Genomic DNA, 19,736 nt, shown 5'->3' with positions numbered 1-19,736 from the left:
CAGTAGAAATCAGTTTACTGCCCTTTGTGAGTTCAAAAATTGCTGCCAGTGTAGCCGATTTACATGGTCTTCTTTCCCATGTACAGTGTGCACCCGGTGTCATGCTAGCGTAGAACAGAATTTGAAACCCTATTGCAAAATTAGTTTATTCAAATATCAGAAATCTGCCCCCATTGTACAGGTCACACAATACACAACACCCACCCTGATACCATCCTGCCATTCTAGCCCCACCTCACAGTTTGTGGAAATGGTGAAGACCCAAAGTTTGGCTGTGGCAAGAAATAGGACACTTTTCAAATGATGAAAGGATAGTGACAAAACAGCAAATGATCCAACATGGAGATGATAACCCGGTGTGTTATATAAAAGACTGACTGGCGAATATTCAGATTATCTTATTAACATGATTGTGGACACCATTTCCTAAAAAACACACAGTAATTATTCCTTATTTGTATCTGAGGAGTCAATTTAAATGTATTTGGCACTTTACAATATAAGTGAGTCATCAGGTGCTGTGGTAAAGGTCACAAGCACTGGGCAGGATCCCAAGAGATGTTTTTTTTTGGCAGTACATTTGTATGCACTTAAAGGCGGTCAAACAAGGTCAATCACAAGCAGTGATGAAAGAGCAAAAGCCCAAACTTACGGTTGATAAGCATGTGCATTACTTACACAAACAACACACTCTCAGATTGCACACACTGAGAATATACGCCTTCTCTGCGGTCCTTAAACAAAGTATAAAAGGGAAGAGAACATGAGAAAGAATGAGATCGGCAAGGTGGCCTTTGCTAAAATAGAAAGGGACAGAGGTGCACAGGCTAAGCGTATATACAAAAAGATAGACATTCAGGCTGGGCATAAAGGAGGAAAGGCAGCAAAGAGATGAGGAACTGAAAGCAAGCAAAGGAAGAGAAAGAAGGTGAAATTAAGCAAAATTAAAGGTCAGAAGAAAAGGTAAGGAAGGAGAAGAGCCATTCGTGGCAGAGAAAGACATGCAAAAGAATCAGAGTACAAAGGGAGACAAAGAGAGAGAGAGGAAGAAATAAAGAGTGAAAACTATAAAGTGGGACAGTAAACAGCTAGAGAAACAGATACAGGATGCAAAAATAACAAGGAATAAATTAGACTAAGACAATAGGGAAGAATAGCAAGTAGAATAATTTAAAAGTAAAAGTCCATTGTTTAGGAGAACAGCTCGAAGCAGAGCCAGGCATCCACCATGCTGTCAATCACTGAGCTGTTAATAGCTCTGTTTCTTACTCTCTTCATTGCAAATTACTTCAAGCTTCAGTGGTTGAGAAGAAGATACCCTCCTGGACCAGCTCCTCTCCCCATCATTGGCAACCTGTGGACCCTGAACTTTATGCTTCATCATGATACCCTCATGCAGGTACTGTAGACCTGGTTAGAATGTTGTTGTTACTTCTGTTGAGTGTGTAAATGTTTCCCAGCTGTGTTTGTAGTTTATAGTCCTCTTTACACAGACACACACATTGATAATTGGACCTAAGAAAAAAGTTGAAGGTGGGTCACTGATCATTGATTATTTGTTGCTCCATCACAGTGGCTCTTGCCAGGCCTCAGTTTGTCTTTGACCACACACACATACACAAAGACACATACACAAATATATATATATAAAAACACAAACACACACAAGCACACATACCTACCTGTTCATTGGAATGTTTCTTCTACTACTCTTCCATGCACCATGATAATGTTGCTCAATTATAATGATACTTGTAATGCTGCATGTTTTTTTATGGGTGCATTTGTAGGTCTTCAGTGTACCAAGCTGAATCCTTTTCTTAACTAGTCTGTGCCTAGTTTTACTACAAAATCACCTCAATCAAACTCCTAAAGGTGGCTTCAATTAGTGTTTCCACTGGGCTTCTCTGTGTCCACGGAGAGTAGTAAGTGAGCCCTCAGACTTGTTAGTAAGTTGATGGTTCTTCCAGCTATGTGCTCAGGTGCAAAGGTTCAGAAACAGTTCTTGTGGTGCAGGTTTTAGCACACCAAGTATAACCTTTCCTAGACTGAAGTACACTCACTTTTGCTACAAAGTTATCTTAGTCAAACTCTCAAGGATGGACTTGCACTGGCTCTGTTCAAGAAAACCGAGGGTCTTGGTTGCTAGCCAGTGCTCTCTGGCACTGAGTGTTGCTCCCCCTTGTAGCTCAAAAGTGACTCAGTACATTAGCAGAGTAAAGGACACCTCACCCAGCGTTGCACTGAGGTGCGAAGGATCAGCCGAGGTTTTCCTCTGAGATTCATTAGTATACGGTTTCTTATTGATGTTGGTTCAAAACAATCAGCCTCTATTCCAGAAACTCCATGTTGCCACTTTATATGTGCCTGCTCGCATGTCCCTGTTACTTCTGCTCTTTTAAAATAAACACTGTTAGTGCCAGAGTTGGTGGCACAAATTACAGGTTTAGAATGCTCAGGAAGGAGATTTACTCTCAAGTTACAGAGAGTGCCATAAGCTAGTTTACAAACACAGCCCAGACAGCATGCATTATCAAACCAGCTTCAACATTGCCACAGTTAAGCACACCTTGCTATGCCTGTTTCTATGTTAACTATTAAATGACCATGGAGGGGTCCATATTGGTCCAGTAAAGCACAGCGCATATTACCACGCCACACAAACAAACGCAATAACAGAAAGATATGCACAAAAAGAGAAGTGCAGTGCAAGCTTTCCTCACACTTAGGACAGGTAAAGCACAGGTTTGAGAAATGCAAGATTCCCTCACACACAAAGCAGGAGCAGCACAGACATCAGCATGGCAACCTTCCCTCATACACAGGCACTGCACAGGGATCATCAGTGTAAGTGTTATAAAAAAAAAGGTGCAGCTAATGAAGCAGCAATACAATACAAAAGTCCAGCAAACACCCAGAATAACCACAGCATAGAAGACAGCAATGCAAGATTCACTTGAACAAGACAGGAGTGGTATAGGCAACAACCGTGCATGCACAGGCAGTGCAACCCTCAAATGCAAACACACACACACACTGGCATTCAGTCACAGACATCCACTACATACAGACAGACAAAGTCACTCACACAATGTAAAGCATGGACAGCAATAATGCACACTTCTCTACTGCCTCCTGTACATGTATAATATGAACATCACACAGGTACTCTGCTTACACGTATACAGTATTAAAAAGGAAAACAGGCAAACACACTAGCTTTATGTTGGCATTAAGTCAAGGGTGGCCACCTGATTATTGAAGATTATCTATAAGTATATAGGTAAACCGGTAGTCTCCCCACACCGCAGCAGTAATCACATCGAAGTTGGAGGCTCACAGGTTTCACTGATCTACAGACAAGAACACAATTTCTGCTAGATGGCCACAACCGAATGGAATTAGTGCAACCTCAACACTTATTCACCACCTGCACTGATGAAATCTGTTAACTTTATTTCACTAACAGTAAATTAACTATAATGCCTGTGGATTTTTCACAATCCACGATATTAGCCCTGAAAAACCTTGATGGAGGGAAGTCTGCCAATTACACCTGGGGTCATCTTTCTTGGTTCCTTCCTTACTCAGTGATGTGAACTTCTCACAGAGGAACCTCAAGGCCTCAACATTCTATACTAACTTTTGCCCATCACAGCTCCACCTTCTCCCACACCCCAACCCAGAGAGTGACTGTAACTGGGATTCCTAGATATAAGCTACTCTAAATACCAAGACAACCCATTCAGAGAGTACCCAGAAGAGCCCTGAGGAAAGAGGGCTAGGTAATGGAATATTGTGATAGTCCCAGGAGTAATAAAGATTAACCGGAATATATGAGTCCATTTTCTTTCTGGGACTATTTCTTCACCATTGAACATTTGTGTAGCAGAGCTAGGATCAAAAAGGTATTGGGGCATGTTACAGATAATCGTAAAGCCAACCAATAGGAATGGGGAATGCATATGACGGAGTCCAAACTAAGGAGCCATGGTGAGCAAAAGAACGATGTGTTAGGACGCCACCCTGTTCAACTGCCAGTGCTTAGACAGATTGCAAGAATTCCTCCTGTCACCTTTTGTGTGTTTTATTGTCAGATTAAGTCATGTGATCTTTGACAACTTTGATGGCATTTTTGGTGTTGATGGTGGTATGATCTCCTGGCCATGTCTGAAACTCCAAAGTACTTTATAGACTCCTGACAACTATTTCTAGTGAGAGAGTTTTCGCTTTTCTTGTGCCACATGGATGCCCTGGTCTGTAAGATATTGCCACATTTTAACCCTTCGTCCGTTGCTTGTCTCAATTGACATTATCAAAAGCACCTAGGGAGGAAGTGGACAACCCCTGGAAAGGGTGTCTGAAGTTGGCCAACATTCAAGTTCCCTCATGATCTTGCAAAGCATTGAAATTTAATCCTCTAGATTGAAGCTTTGACATGACCAAAAAAGGTATATGTCTGATGGGAAGCTGTGGGTAATTGTACAAAATGCCATTAAGAAAATACCTCCCATTGAGGTGGGTCTCGTAGGTGAAAAGGCCATATAAATAACTTCTTTAAAGTGATATATTGTGTCTGCTGTGGTGGGCAAAATAGTGTTCTTTTTCTCCAGGTAAAATCTATAATTTTGTGTATTACTCAGGAGTGGCCATCTCCACAAAAATCATGCATGATATGTACGCTCATATCAAAAGACAGGGTTCCCCCAGGACAATAAGTTACAGTGCATGGATGTGGCATTTTCATTATTTTAGACAGTCTAGTGAGCTTGATGTGAGAGGACCATCACTTCAACATACTACTGTATGCTATTTTCAGAGCAAAGTCGTTAAGCAGGTGTATGAGAACATTCATGTAAGAGTCTGGACCAAGTGAGTGAAATTCAGGTGTGTGTCTAGCTGCCATTAAGACCTAATTTTAATCCAGACTAGAGAATTCGTGATTTACATAGCTCCTAGCATTTGGATCCTATCACGCCCTCTTGTATACATGTACTGTAATCTGTGCACCTTTTAAATTGGTCGTTTTACACTCAATCATTTATACTACTCAGTTAAGACAATTTCAAATATGATGATTGGCTAAGAGTACCTTAAATTCTCAGGATGTAAAAAATGCCTAGGAAGGGGCAAGGTTTGTGTGTGTCACTATCTTTCTGAATGGTACGCCAGTGTAACTACCCTACATTAAGGGCCAGATGTAAGACCCTTTTTTGCAGCCGCAAACAGGAGATCCCCGCGTTTCCGACCACAAAAAAAGGAGTCACTGACTCGCAAAATAGCATTTACAACTCCCGTTATTAGAAAGGGGCGTCCTTTTCTAATAGCGAGCCACCATGCAATGTACAATTGTTTTGCGACCGCATTTGCGGCTGCAAAACACTTGCAGTTTACCACCTATTTCAAGTAGGTGGTTAACCACTCGCAAACGGGAAGGGGTCCCCAGGGGACCGCTTCCCCTTTGTGAGTATGTGAGGGACCACTGCCTGCCCTTAAAAAAATGAAACTGATACGTTTCATTTTTCTTTTTTAAATGCATCTCGTTTTCCTTTAAGGAAAATGGGCTGCATTAAAAAAAAAAGACTGCTTTGTTTAAAAGCATTCCCAGACACGGTGGTCTGCTGACTGCAGCAGGTCATCATCCCTGGGAGTGGTAGCCATTCCTAATGGGGTCGCAAATTGCAACTGCCTCATTAATATTCATGAGGCATGCTGTTGGACTTTACCTTTTTTGGCTAAAGTTCCCTAAACTTTTTGTTTTTCCCCTAGACCTTTTTTCTAACATGGTGTTGCCAAATTAGATGCCTTGAACCCTTTGCCACGGTGTCAAAGTGCAAGTGCTCCCTGTATAAAGTATAATAGTAATTGGTTGTCCATGAATGGAATGTTTGCCTTACTAGTAAAGACCCTAGTAAAGAGCACTATGTGTGCCAGGGCTGGTGATGCAAATGCTACTAGTGGGCCTGCAGCACTAATTGTGCCACCCACACAAGTAGCCTTAAAAAGAGAACTCAGGCCTGCCAATGCAGGGGCTGCGCACAGTTTGTTAAACTGCCATGTTGTTCTGACAAGTGCATCCACTTGCCAGACCTTACCCTTCCCTTTCTATGCACATCAGACACCCCTATGGTAGGTCCAGTGTAACCCCAGGGCAGAGTGCAGTGCATGTGAAAGGTAGGACATGTACTAAGATGTGTACCATGTCCTGACAGTGAAATTATCTCCATTTCGTTTTTCCCCGTGGAAAGGCCATTTTGCCCATAGGACAGAATGGGGAGGCTGTGTAATATGTTTTCCAGCCTATCTTCCCAAAGACTTAAGATGGAGAGGTGAAGTTTAATGTGCTTGAACTCACAATGTAATAACACATCCTTCTATGAAGGTGGTTTTTGCAATGTGTGTTTAGAAGCCAATCTTTTAGAAGTGGCTGGGTTTTTGTGCTTTAACATTTCTGTGTGTCTCTGCCTGGTTGTTGATTGACTGTCTGGATTTGAAAATAATCGGATCTGGGGAATGTCTTGACCCAAGGGAGGAGGTGAGAAGCAACAGGCTGACCTGCATCTGGAGTGTAGGGGGAGGAGTAGCCCCTAGAGGTGAAGAGACCTGGGTTGCAGCCATAAAACAATGGTCCCATCTCCTGCTGACTGATTGAGAATCCAAACCCCAACTAATCAAAAGAAAAAGGTGTCACTGGCTGGTAGATACCCAGAACTGGTTTTAACAGGGGTTAGTGACCCCCGAATACAAAGACTTCAAAGACATTTAGGGGTATAACTATGAGAGCAGAAGCCCCTAAACTTTGGAGAATGGCTTGATCAACATTGAACAAGACTGAAGGTACTTTGTGGTCAAGAGGAACCTTTGCCAAGGAAGAAGAAGCTGAAGAGACTGACCCTTGCTGTGTGTTCTGGGGCTGGCCTGCAGTTTTCTGTTTTAACCAAGGAGAGGCTGAAGGGACTTTGCTGTGTGCTGTGTCCCCCTCCTTGAACGTACTTTGCTGTGTGTTGTGTCCGGATGTAACTTATCCCCAAGGGCCCGAGGTGAGCTGGCTCCCTGTTTCAAAAACTCAGGAACACAAAAGTTTCCAGGAGAGTCTCAGCGACTCTGTGTGCGTGTGCTTTTTGCAGCCTGAGACCCTCATAAGAATTGCCCTGTGATCGTGGGCACCTGGAGTCCAAGCGAGCCTTAGCGATGCTGTGTGCGTGTGCTTTGTGAAGCCTGAGACCTTAGTGAGGATTGGCGTGTTATCGTGCACACCCGGAGTCCAAGTGAGTCTCAGAGACGCTGTGTGAGTGTTCTTTTTGCAGCCTGAGAACTTCATGGGGATTGCCTTGTTATCATGCACACCTGGAGTCCAAGTGAATCTCAGCGACGCTGTGTGCGTGTGCCCTATTACAGGCTGAGATCTTCGTAGCATCAGCGGACTGGACCGGCAGCCCCGGAGGAGCCGAGCTGCCAGCCTGAGCCCACTGTTGCCAGAGTGGGACCTCCGACCAACCTTGTTGAGGGAGGGTCCGAGTTCGACTGCCCGGAATTCACAAAGATTGCAACGGAGGCCCAAGTCGCTGGAAGAGGAGAGGAGAGGAGAGCGAGTTCGTGCCCCGCAGGTAACGTGTGTCGACACCTGGGGTGTGGTGCGGGCTCAGAGTGTGATGCTCTTGGCCTCTCCCATTCCGGCAGCGCGGGCCTCTGCTTCGGCTCGAATCACGGCCCGTACTTGTCAAAGGAGTGGCAGTACCGGGGCCAGAGTGCGGAGCTGCACTTTTTGTTCACATCATACCCATGTGGGGACAACTGTTGACAGAGGCTGACTGAGAGTCAGTACGAGTGGCAGAGACTGCCTAGGGCACCGTGATCAGTACCTGGTTGTCGTACTACACATTGCAATATTTCTGCATAATGGACTACCTGATTGTTATTTTACGCATTGCAAAATTCCTGAATATCAAACTACTTGTGTATTCCGTATTGCATTATTTCTGCATAGCAAAGTACCTGATTGTTGCATTACGGATTGCATTAGGTTGCATAACAAACTACCTGATTGTTACGTTACGCATAGCATTAATTCTGCATTGCAAAGTACCTGATTGTTGCGTTACGCATTGCATTATTTTTACATTGCAAAGTGCCTGATTCTAGCATTACAAACTGCATAGCATTATATTAGGACTGCAGTGGAACATTTAGAATTGCTCATTAGTATCGCCAGTACTTACAAGGGCTGGCTGGCCTAACAACCGCCCAAGAGGAATATTACAAATATGCATATGTTGGATATATATTGTGTGGTCTTATCGTATATTCTTTTGTATAAATTTACACTCGTATTTTTATGAAACTCGTGTGGAGTCCATTTGTGGTGTCAACATTGGGTTGCTGTGAGCGTGGTAGCAAATACTTTACACATTTGCCTTGAAGATAAGCCTGGCTGCTCATGCGAAGCTACCAAGGGGGTGAGCGGGAGCTATCTGAGAAGGTGTCCTTCCTTTCCCTGACATGGAAGTCCCTATTTGGCCTAGGTACCTACCTCAGCCAACCAGGGATCCCGGGTCTAACACATGCAATTTGCGACCCCATTAGGAATCGCTAACAGTGTCTGAGACACTGTTATACATCCCAATTTGCGAATCGCAAATGCAACGCAATTTGCAAGTCGCAGCTTGGTGGGTCGTACATCTGGCTCAAAGTAACATAAGTGGTACATGGGTAACATGCCTTTTCTAGGTTGCCCAGAGTCTGAAATGCATAATAGTTACCTTCCCCCAATAGATCATATATTTATTTGGTAGGGTTAGTACTTGCTTTACTATATTTGCTATTCTATTAAATCGCTGCATGATTACTTTCCACCGCCAGCTTGCCAAGACCTATGGGAATGTTTTCACTGTGTGGCTGGGTCAGAAGCCAGTTGTTGTGCTGAACGGATGCCAAGCTATAAGAGATGGTCTAATCTCCCACTCCGAAGAGCTTATTGGACGCCCTACAATCCCAACTTACAACGAACTTACAAGGGGCAAGGGTAGGTAATTCTTGCTTCACAATGGCACGGTTACGCAGCAAATACCTTGTTGTTATATAGCGTTTCTAAGATCTGTAAATAATAGAGAGTTATTGTGATTGAATTTTATGGCACTCAATTTACCAACCTTGAAGAACAAGAGGATGCTAGAACAAGAAAGATGCAAGTAATTGAATGTGTGATCTGCACTGCCTTTTTCAGCATCATAGATGTAACTCCATGAGCCTTTTATCCAGCTGCTGAGAGAATTAAAAAGCAGGGGCCAGAGAGCTGGAGGTGCTTCTCATTGGTTTAAGAATGAATGGAATACAGGCTGTGTGTAGATATTTATGACTGCTGGAAAGATTCACTGAGCAGATATAAATGGATCTCTTTGTGGGATTGTGCAACTCACACTTGACCTATTCCAACTCATGGAGGAAAGCTTAGCGAATTGGGTATACATTGGGCAAGTGGATAGATGGATGAACTGTGGAGCAATATTAGCACAGATGATAAAGAACTAGGGCTTTCAGGGTGGGCAGCTGGTGAACGCTGTGCATTAGTCACACAATACAGTGGTACTGCCATAGGGACACAGTGACACAGTGTGTATAGTGAACTGGCTGTCAGTTAAGCCTTCTCAGCAGCCTTCCCTCTCCAGTGGGATACAGATTTGTGCTCTCTCTGTCTAGGCTCTGAAGTGTGTGCTACTGACAGTGGCCGCAGTGGTGTTACCCAGCAAATCTACCAATGTACACTGTTATGTTATGCAGATTTGTAGAGTGCACGATCACCCGAGAGGGTATCCTGGACCTGAGCTAGCTCTCGAAAGAGAGTGGGCCCGTCCAGTGGTGCAACAATCAGAATCTAAGAGCTGGCATTCTATGCATCAAACAAAAACAGAGTGAATCCACTGTGTGTCCTGTGCTGCAGATATAGGGCTCCTGGAAGTGCAAGGGAGGAAGACAACTGTAGATCCCACAGTGTTTTAGCAGATAGTAAAGGCAGCGAGAGCTGAATGAGTTACAGAGAGATAGAGAGAGAGAGAGAGAGAGAGAGAGAGAGAGAGAGAGAATGATATTTGTAGCTCAAAAATGAAGGTCATTGTCAAACAAGTCTTTCTTGCAGCCTCTTGCATAGACTACTTCTACCTGTACATGCTTTACATTAGCAGAGAGGACCAAACCATTCTTTAGCCAGACCTAAAAATAAAATGAGTATATCACGCTGAAGAGACAATTAACTGATAAGGTAACATACAATTGATTACTTAGGAGTTATCTTTTCCTCTGGACCCACCTGGAAGCAGCAGAGACGCTTTGGTATGGCGTCTCTGAGGAATCTCGGGGTTGGCAAGAAAATTCTGGAAGTGCGGATCCAGGAGGAAGCCCAGAGCTTGGTGGAGTTCTTCACGATGATGAAAGGTAAATGATTTCAGGCCCAGGTGCTACTTCTATGATATTAAACATCTGAGCCCCATATTAGGCTCATTCAGTTTTATCTGATATAATGTGAATTTATTTATTTATTTGCATGGTTTTCTATATTGCAAGACAAACCCAAAGGGATGTCTAAGCACTTTACATCAAAAGGTTACCACTGTATACAAGCAGCTTGCAAAAGAACAGGTGGATACATGTGAACGTTTTGTGTAGCTACATACAACATCAATTACCCACATTAATAAATTTCAACAGAAAGCTAAGGTACTTAGCTATGTTATGTTATGTGACATTTATTAAGCGCATATATCATCCTTAGGTCTCATAGCGCTGCATACGAGCATCACAGTAAGTCACAGAGAGGACGATCTGAGGGTAAGGGGAGTTTAGAATACTAGGGTTTTAAGGGACCTACAGAATTTCTTATGATCATTTTCTGTTCTGAGGCGTAAGGGTAGCGAGTTCCAGATTGTGGGGGCGATTTTGGAGAAAGACCTGCTGCCATATTTGACGATACGGGTCTTTGGTATGGTTAGGAGATGTTTGCTGGCAGAGCGGAGGCTTCTTGTGGGCTGATACGAGATTAGTTTCTGCGCTAGGTAGCGGGGTCCATTTCTGTTTAGGATGTTATGTACGAGACAGCATATTTTAAAGGTGATCCGTTTTTTAATGGGCAGCCAGTGCAGGGACTTCAGACTGGGGGCAGTGGGCACACGGGCGGATAGTTTAAGGACTAGTCTTGCCACAGTATTCTGTAGGACCCGAAGTTTATTTAGGTGGATTTCATTGATGGATGCCAACAAGGCGTTGCCATAGTCAAGGCGGCTGGTCCCTGTACTAATGACATACGTGAGGAGAGTGGTATCCATTTGAAGATTTTTCTTAGGCTACGCATTAGCCCATAGCATGTGCGCACTATCTGATTAACGTCATCAGACATTGAGAGCTTGGTGTCTATTAGCACGCCAAGATTGCGTGCTGCCTTTTTTGGTGCTGGGCATGGACCTAGAGTGGAGGGCCACCAGTCATCAGTCCATAGCAGTTGGGCCTTTCCGAAGAGTAGGATATCCGTTTTTCCAGCATTAAGTTGGAGGTGGTTAATTGTTATCCAGTCCTTGATGTCTGTCATGCATTGTTTAAATTTGAGTTTCATGGAGGTGGGGTCTGGAGCAAGGGTGATTAATAATTGGGTGTCGTCAGCATACAACACTGTATCAAAGCTGTAAGCTTTGATTATTTTAGCCATGGGGCATAGGAACAGGTTAAAGAGGGTGGGGTTGAGTATAGAACCTTGGGGGACACCTTTATCTATAGGCTTGCTACTGGAGGTGAAAGCTCATGCTTTGACTTTGGATTTGCGGCCGGTGAGGTAGCTCCTGAACCAGTTCAATGTAGTACCTTCGACACCAAGCTCCCACAGGCGGCCCAAGAGGATGCTGTGGGAGAAGGTGTCAAAAGCTGCAGACAAGTCTAGTGGTACCAGGATGGCAGGTTGTTTGGCGTCTAGGGCGAGTTTGATGTTGTCGACCATCTCCAGCAGTGCTGTTTCGGTGCTGTGGAAGGCCCGGAACCCGGACTGAGAGGGGTCAAGCAGGTTGTTATTCTCAAGGTGTTCAGACAGCTGCTTGTTTACTAATGTTTCCAGGACTTTCCCAAAGAGAGGTAGAAGGGAGATGGGCCTGTAATTATTGTGATCTTTGGAGTTGAAGTTGGGCTTTTTTAAGATGGGTCTCACTCTAGCCTCTTTCCAGATGGTGGGTACAGTGGATAGGGACAGTGAGTCATTGAGTAGCCTGGCCAGTCTGGGTATAAGCGTTACAACAAACAAATGATGGACGGAATGCTGACAATGCAGACATTCTCCCCCAGTCAAGAGATCTGGGTTAAATCCATCGTTCTTTTGCCCACTACACCACCCCAGTTTAGACATGGCCATATGCAAATCAGTCTTGACCCTGTGCCTCATGGGAACAGTCCAGCCCGAACTGCCAAGCCATGTCTTCCCTGGACCGGAATCAAGCATCCTAGGACCGGTTTCTGGCTATCAGCCGTCATCAGCCAGGATAGCTTGACTCCAGTAGCGTAGTGAGCACGGGTCCCATGTCTGGGAATACCCATCCCACTTAGGGCGAAAAGCGTTACAACAAACAAATGATGGACGGAATGCTGACAATGCAGACATTCTCCCCCAGTCATTTTTTCATTTGTCACCCCGAGTGGGAAGGGTATGCTCAGACGTGAGTCCCTTGCTCTCCATGCCACTGGAATCAAGCTACCTGGCTGACGAGGGCTGAAAGCCCGAAACCGGTCCTAGGATGCTTGTTTCCAGTCCAGGGAGGACCTGGCTTGGCAGTTCGGGCTGGACTGTTCCCATGGGGCATCAGTCTGGGTATAAGGGCTGGTCCGATTTTGGATATAATCTGGGCAGAGGCTGGGTCAATGGGGGAGCTAAATTTGATCCTAGAAAGGGTGGTTAGAACTTCTTCCTCGGTTGTGGGGTGGAATTCTCTGAGGGGGTTGAGATGCAATCTGGAGATGCCCGGATTTCTAGCTGAAGGGGGTAATCCTTCGGACTGTGGGGAGGTGCTATGTATGATATTGATTTTATTCACGAAGAAGACTGAGAGGGAGTCGGCCCATTCTTGTGAGGAGATCTGAATGGGTTGACAGGAGGGGGGATTGGTGAATTCTTTCAGGATCTTGTAAAGCTCTTTTTGTGAGTTGGAAGCTCGGTTGATTCTATCCCCTAAGTAGGTTTTTATGGCGGCGGCTATATGGTCCTTATAGCGCAGGTGTCTTGTTTTGTAGTACTGCTTATCTGAGACACTTTGTGTGTGTCTCCATTTGTGTTCAGCCTTTCTGGCTGCTAGTTTGTCATTTTTCAAGTCAGGTGTGAACCAAGGGGAGAGTTTGTGAGGGCATTTAGTTTGTTTGACCAGGGCGATTTTGTCGAGGGTGGAAGTGACTGCTAGCTCGAGTGATATGGCCACCTCATTAGGGAGCTCTGGTTTGGGTGGTGAAAGGTGGGCAAAAAGGGTGGCGAAGGAGTGTAGGTTTATTTTATTCCAGGGTCTACTAGGAAGCAATTCTATCGATGGATTTGGTTGGGTAGCTGTACCCTGTATTTGGAACTTGAGGACGTGATGGTCAGACCAAAAGCCAGGGACTGGTTGATCGACCTTTACTAGGGGAGAGTTGGAAAATAGGCGATCTAAAGTATGACCTGCTGTATGGGTGGGGCCCTTTACCAGTTGGTCAAGGCCGAGAGTGTTAAGGCTGGTGATAAGATCATCTGAGTGAGGGTCAGAAAGTTGTTCTGTGTGATAATTAAAATCCCCCAGAAGGAGGAAGTTGTCCGCAGCTAGGACGTGTGGTGCAATGGCCTCCGTTAAATGGATGGTAAAGAGGCTTTTGTTGCCAGGCGGATGATATAGTAAGGCCCCTCTCCATGTTCCTTTCCTAATGTTGTTTATTTTAAATATACAGATTTCTCTCCAAGACACTTGGACAGAGTCAATGGTTTGGATATCAGTGTTGGCCCTAGAAGCAATCCCTATGCCCCCTCCTTTCCTGTCCAACCTGGTCAGCTGATAATCAGGAGGGAGGGCTATGGAGATATCTGGTTGGGAGGCCTCATGAAGCCATGCCTCTGTGATGAAAAATAAGTTCGGTTTCTCGGAGTCTAGTAGGGACCAGATTTCAAGAGCATGTTTAGGGAGTGAGCGGGCGTTGCAATATAGGCATTTCCAGATATTTTGAGTAAAGGCTCCTAGGCGTGGGCCTGGTGGTGAGGTCATGTCAGATGCCCGAGGGGGCTGGCTGTTGATTGCGTGGAGTTCTTGGCTGGAGTATTTTATTATGGCCATAGGTGGGCGGGGGGTGTGGTGGGTGGGTGGGGAAACGGGCAGGGTGTCTGGCGTCTGGCGTTGGCCTAGCTTGGATGGGCGCAGACGGGCTTGCCTTTGGCGCGCCTAAGGTGCGCCGCCGGCACACCGCTGCAAGCGTCCACTCAGTGCACTTCCTTTAATGTGCCAGGTGGTGTGCGTGCCCTCTGCTCAAATGGCAAGCCGCGGCAGACCAGGGCAGCACAGTGAAGTTTTTAACACAAAATGCAATTTTAAAACAAAGTGCAGTTTTTAAAATTCAATTTCTAAGTTCAATTCCTGAGAGAGCAGGTCTGACCTGTCTGCTCCTTCTGCGATGCTAGTAGCTGTGGGTCCGCTCGAGCTATGAGGGTAAGTGGAGAATAAAATACTGAAGGCAAGAACAAAAGGAAAGCAATAGCAAGCAGCATCATTTACATTTCAATGTGGCCGCCATATTCAGACCAAGATAGAGTGAACAAGGAAAGCAGAACTGTTAGCAACCCATTTGAAATTCACGATGGAATAAGTCACAACGCGGCAGTCACAAAGCTTCACAGCATCTCCAAACTCAATCCCCATCGCCAGAAAGGAGGTGGTCATCTGACTGGCAGGTCACCAAGATGCGATCTCCTCTCCCATGTCCTGGCTTCGGGTCTCGCTGGACACTCACAACTTAACATTGCTTTACAGATACATTTCCAGCGTCCACGGGCCTCTTAGCACTGAATGTAGTAGCTGACGTAATGCATATCACTCGAAGAAGGTGGGTCTTGAGAAGTTCCTGAATTTGCTTTCTTCATTAAACATTCTCAAGACTGAAGGCAGCCTGTTCCAGAATTTTGATGCCAGGTAGGCAAAAGAACCCCCTCTGCTTTGGGTTTTCTCAATTCTAAGCACAGTAAAAAGCCTCTTGTCAAAGGAGTGTAATGATCTCTTGGCACTATAGGGGGGTCAGCAACCACTGTATTAGAGGAGAGCTTTTGTTATGCATGGCCCAAAGGGCAAGACAGAGGGATTTAAATGTATTTCTCCAGGATATTGGCTGCCAGTGAAAGGCTGCAAGAGACGAGGAAACCAAATGATGCTTTGGAATCTTTCAACTCAGTGCACGCTGCAGCATTCTGAACCACTTTTAGTCGCTTGATTACATACAAAAGGCTTCCCAGTTAAACTAGTCAAGACGGGACAGCATAAGACCCTGGACTGCAGTTCTTCGAGTGGCAAGAGGGAGCCAACTTAGGACCTACCTTAATGTTCTTAGAAAGCAAAAACAAGGGGCTGCTACTTTTCCTACTCAAACCTCCATAGTGAGGTGGCTGTCAATCCGGCAAGACTTTTTATTTCTTTTTTGTGAAGCAATAGGTCACTTAAGCAGTCGGGGCACAGTAACTCAGTCCAAAGAGTAGGATTGTTACTGACTACCAGGACCTCAGTTTTGTCTCCATTGAGTTTCAAGTTACTGCTAGGCATACAGTCAGTGATTGCTCTTAGACAAGCATTAAGTTGGGTAGGGAGTGCTGCAGTATCTGCTGTTAGGGAAATGATTATTTGAGTATCATCAGCAGAAGATAACATTTAAAATCAATGCCGCATTATACTATCTGTCAATTGTCGAACATAGACATTGAACAGAGTGGGGCTCAATGATGAACCTTGTGGCACTACATATTCCAGGGCCAGAGTATTTGAGCAGAATGTTTCCTCGCAAACCTGAAAGCTTCTGTTTCTTAAAAATGAAGCTAGCCACTTAAGAGCTGTACCATTGATTCCTGCTTCTTCCAGTCCTTCAATGAGCATTAGGTGAGATGCCATGTCAAACTTGGGATGGTGAGACAAAATATAGAGCTGTACATATCGACTTGCACAAATATCGAGCCAAAAATATTGTGACATGGAAATATCGTCAGCCAGAATATCCTTGTCAAGAATATCCATTTTAAGGTAAGTAATATTGATTTTTAAAATATCAAGGTCATTATTATCGATTACAATATTATAGTTGTTTATATCGATTTTTAATTGTTATGTGTTTTGGTATATATTTTAAATGTTATGTGATGTAAGTAATTTTTGTTATTTTTAGTACTGTAGCGGCTTGTGGGTTTATATGAGCACACGGTGGGAAGTAATTGAGGGGCAGATTATGATGCTGTGAGGCCGCCACGACAGCCTGTCACTAGCGGTCTCACCGCCATCGTTTGCATGTTTTTTGCCCGCCATATTATAATGACATGTGAAAGGATGCCAGTCGGAAATCCCGACCACCATGCATCCGACGGGCTCCTTGAGTCCGCCGGTGCGGTGGAGGGCCTCGCATTCCCTACAATGGTAGCGGTGCCTGCCAGGCACAACCATAGGATTACGATGTCCCTTTCCGCCCGCCTGTTCATGGCAGTTAACCCGCCATGAGCAGGCAGGCAGAATGGGACTTGGGGACCCATAGTGGGCCCCCCTTCCACCCTAACCCTAAGCTGTGGGCACTGGGGGGCACCTATGGTGCCCCTATAGAGGCCTGCACCATGTGGCAGGCACCACATGGTGCCTGCTACGTAGTGCAGGGATACGTATGGTGTCCCTTTTCTGCACTGTGGCAGGTGCTGCATCCAGCAGCACCCACAGCAATGCAAAATATAGGCATTGCGATCGCCGTGGTGGCGGTCGCATCCTAATGCCTACTGCAAGACTGCTGACAGCCTGTTGGGTGGTCCCGTCTGCGACAGGATGGCCTGCTATTGTAATCGGTCCCTTAATTATAATAAATTAATGATAATTTTTTTATTAATATTAATTATTTAATAAATAATTCTTTAGGTTTGTAGTGTAATTATTTTTTTAATTCAAATTCCATGAGTGGGTTGTGGGATTTATAGGGGTTTAGGATGGGAAGTAATTTAATTTTCATTAATTATTAATAATTCTTATCTAATACTAATTATTTAATTGATAATTATGTTAATTGTGTAATTCTTTTTATTTCCATTTCATATGTGGGTTGTCAGGTTTATAGGGGTACAGGGTGGGAAGTAATTGAATTTTAATTAATTAATAACTAATTGTTAATTAATACTAATTATTTAATTGATAATTACTTATGTTATTTGTGTAAGTCAATTTTTTTAATTTATGGGGTGGGTTGCTGTGCTTACTGGGGTATCGGGTGGGAAGTACATTTAAAAAGTTAACATTTTATATATTTTTTTAATAATGATTAGTTAATTTAAAACTAATTATGTTAATGGTGTAATTCATTCTTTAATACATTTTAAGAGTGTATTGTATATTTTATAGGGTTATGTTGTGGAAAGTAAAATATATTCATTTAAATTATAATTAATTTTTAATTATTGATAATTAGTTTGTTGTTAAATACTTATCTTAATAGTGTAAATGATTAGCTTTTTAAAGTTAAGTTTTAGGTGTTGGTTGTAAGTTTTGTATATGGTGTAAGGTAACTAAAATAGAATTTATGTAATAAAATATTTTTATATGACAATTATTTGGGGATTTAATTTTTAATAATGTTTGTAAGTATTTATGATATGCATTTAATATTATATTATGCATTTATTTAAAAAACACAATGTGAAATATATATATATTTTTTTAATATTTATATTTTAATTTGTAATTTTGTTTTTGGAAGTATTTTTTTGCTTTGTAGAGAATTTGTTTGTTTCTACATGTAGTACTATCTGCGGGGCAAATATTAAATGCTTTCCTTCCGCAATCCAACTTTCCCTACAGTTGCACTGACTGGATTGGGAATAGTCAACTTTACCCCTCCGCAATCCAACACTTTCCCTACTGTTGCACTGGCTGGAGTAGGAAAATTACATTTTATCCCTCCCCAATCAAATACTTTCCCTACTGTTGCACTGACTGGAGTGGGAATATTACATTTTACCCCTCCGTAATCTAACATTTTCCCTATTGTTCCACTGACTGGAGTGGGAATATTAAATGCTATCACTCCTCAATTCAACACTTTCCCTACTGTTACACTCAGTGGAATGAGAATAGTAAATTGTACCACTCCGCAATCCCACACTTTCTCTACTGTTGCAGTTATTGGAGTGGCAATATTAAGGGGCTCAATACGATGTGGGACGGAGTTGCCTCCAACTGACATCATTGTGGTCATGGGATGGACCGGCCTCAGGTCGGCGGTCCAGACACCGCAATTATGATGTGACCACATATGGGGGCTCATTGCAATGTCGGTCGGAAACTAACTGCTTAACTCCTTGTCAGATTCGGTTCCAACCGACTCACGGTTGGCGGTTCCACCCGACTGATTCTGATGCTTCCGAACACCATTCGGAAGGACTCCCATTGACTTTAAAGGGAGCCTGTTTTCAGACCGACAACACAGGCTCCTATGGGGAAAATAGGTGTCTGCGGAAAGCCTTGCATCCTATGGCGGTGTCAGGATCCCTAATGCGAGTTTCAAAGTGATGCGCAAGGGGTTAAACTCAAGTGTTGCTACAGGGTTGACCAGGCATCAATGGTCGAGTTGGTGGCATGTCCGCAATTCCAAGATGGCCGCTAAGGCGCTGGGGTCGGCGGTCTAGTTGTTGCAATCCAGAGAGGCTGACGTGACGCGCGCACGCCTAAAGTATTGCGCACTTCACTAAAGACTTTACCTCAGAGAAGACTGTTTTTCCGAGTGTTCCCAGTTTGAAGTGAATTATCCTAGAGTACGAAGTTTTCAGAGTCTTACCCCTTCGAGATCAATCCCTAGTCAAAGAAACAATACTTACCTGAAGAAATAAGAAGACGCTTGGAGTTCGTGTTGAGAGACTTACCAGAGTAGAGATTGGAGACGCCTCGTCTCTTCCGTTCCGAGTGAAGATTCAGCTACTCCTGACAGCGAACAAGCAGAAAGCTAAGTGAATTACTGGAAAGGTTCTCAGGCATATAAATAATGTCAAGTAATGTCAAAAGATGCAATATCGTTGAAAGTAATTAAAACTTACCGTATCTGCATTAATAAGATTACCCGGTCCTGTAAAAAGGAAAAAGAGAAGTGAGTTAGAGTGGTGCAGAACCATAGCCAAATAAAAGCTGCAAACGAGCAGGAAAAAAGGTTGACAGGAGAAAGACTTACCAGAGCAATTCCACCACAGCATTAACATGAGGAGAAAAAAGATAACAGAGATAAAAGGGTTTAAACTCAGAAAGAAATAATCTAAAAAACAAGAGTTAGAGTATTGAAAGAACAGAAAAAGAAAAGACGACGAGATAAAAGAGAAAGCCCCAGTAAAAACCAACTGCTGGTAGGTTATGTATATATAAATAAGGTTATTAGATAAACGCTCAGGAATTAAATAGGATTTAATCAAAAGGTAACTATTTTCCAGATAAATAAAGACATCCATAACAAGAAACAAAGAAAACAGAGTTGGTCAGGAAGAGAAGCACAGA

The 19,736-nt window shown here is 43.8% G+C and overlaps 1 protein-coding gene across 1 annotated transcript in view; it reads left to right on the top strand.

Moving 5' to 3' along the window:
* Nucleotides 1-788: 788 nt before the first annotated feature.
* LOC146786139 (cytochrome P450 2J4-like) overlaps nt 789-19,736 on the top strand; it is an 87,946-nt gene continuing 68,998 nt past the window's right edge. Inside the window, exons 1-3 of the mRNA XM_085635641.1 lie at nt 789-1,399; nt 8,860-9,022; nt 10,279-10,428. Of these exons, the coding sequence (XP_085491767.1) occupies nt 1,229-1,399; nt 8,860-9,022; nt 10,279-10,428 (484 nt within the window). The 5' untranslated portion in view covers nt 789-1,228. The remainder of the gene's footprint in view (nt 1,400-8,859; nt 9,023-10,278; nt 10,429-19,736) is intronic.

The sequence above is a fragment of the Triturus cristatus genome, chromosome 11, assembly GCF_964204655.1.
Source record: "Triturus cristatus chromosome 11, aTriCri1.1, whole genome shotgun sequence".
NCBI classification, from domain to species: Eukaryota; Metazoa; Chordata; class Amphibia; order Caudata; family Salamandridae; genus Triturus; species Triturus cristatus.
This window is presented reverse-complemented; position numbering and strand designations above follow the sequence as displayed.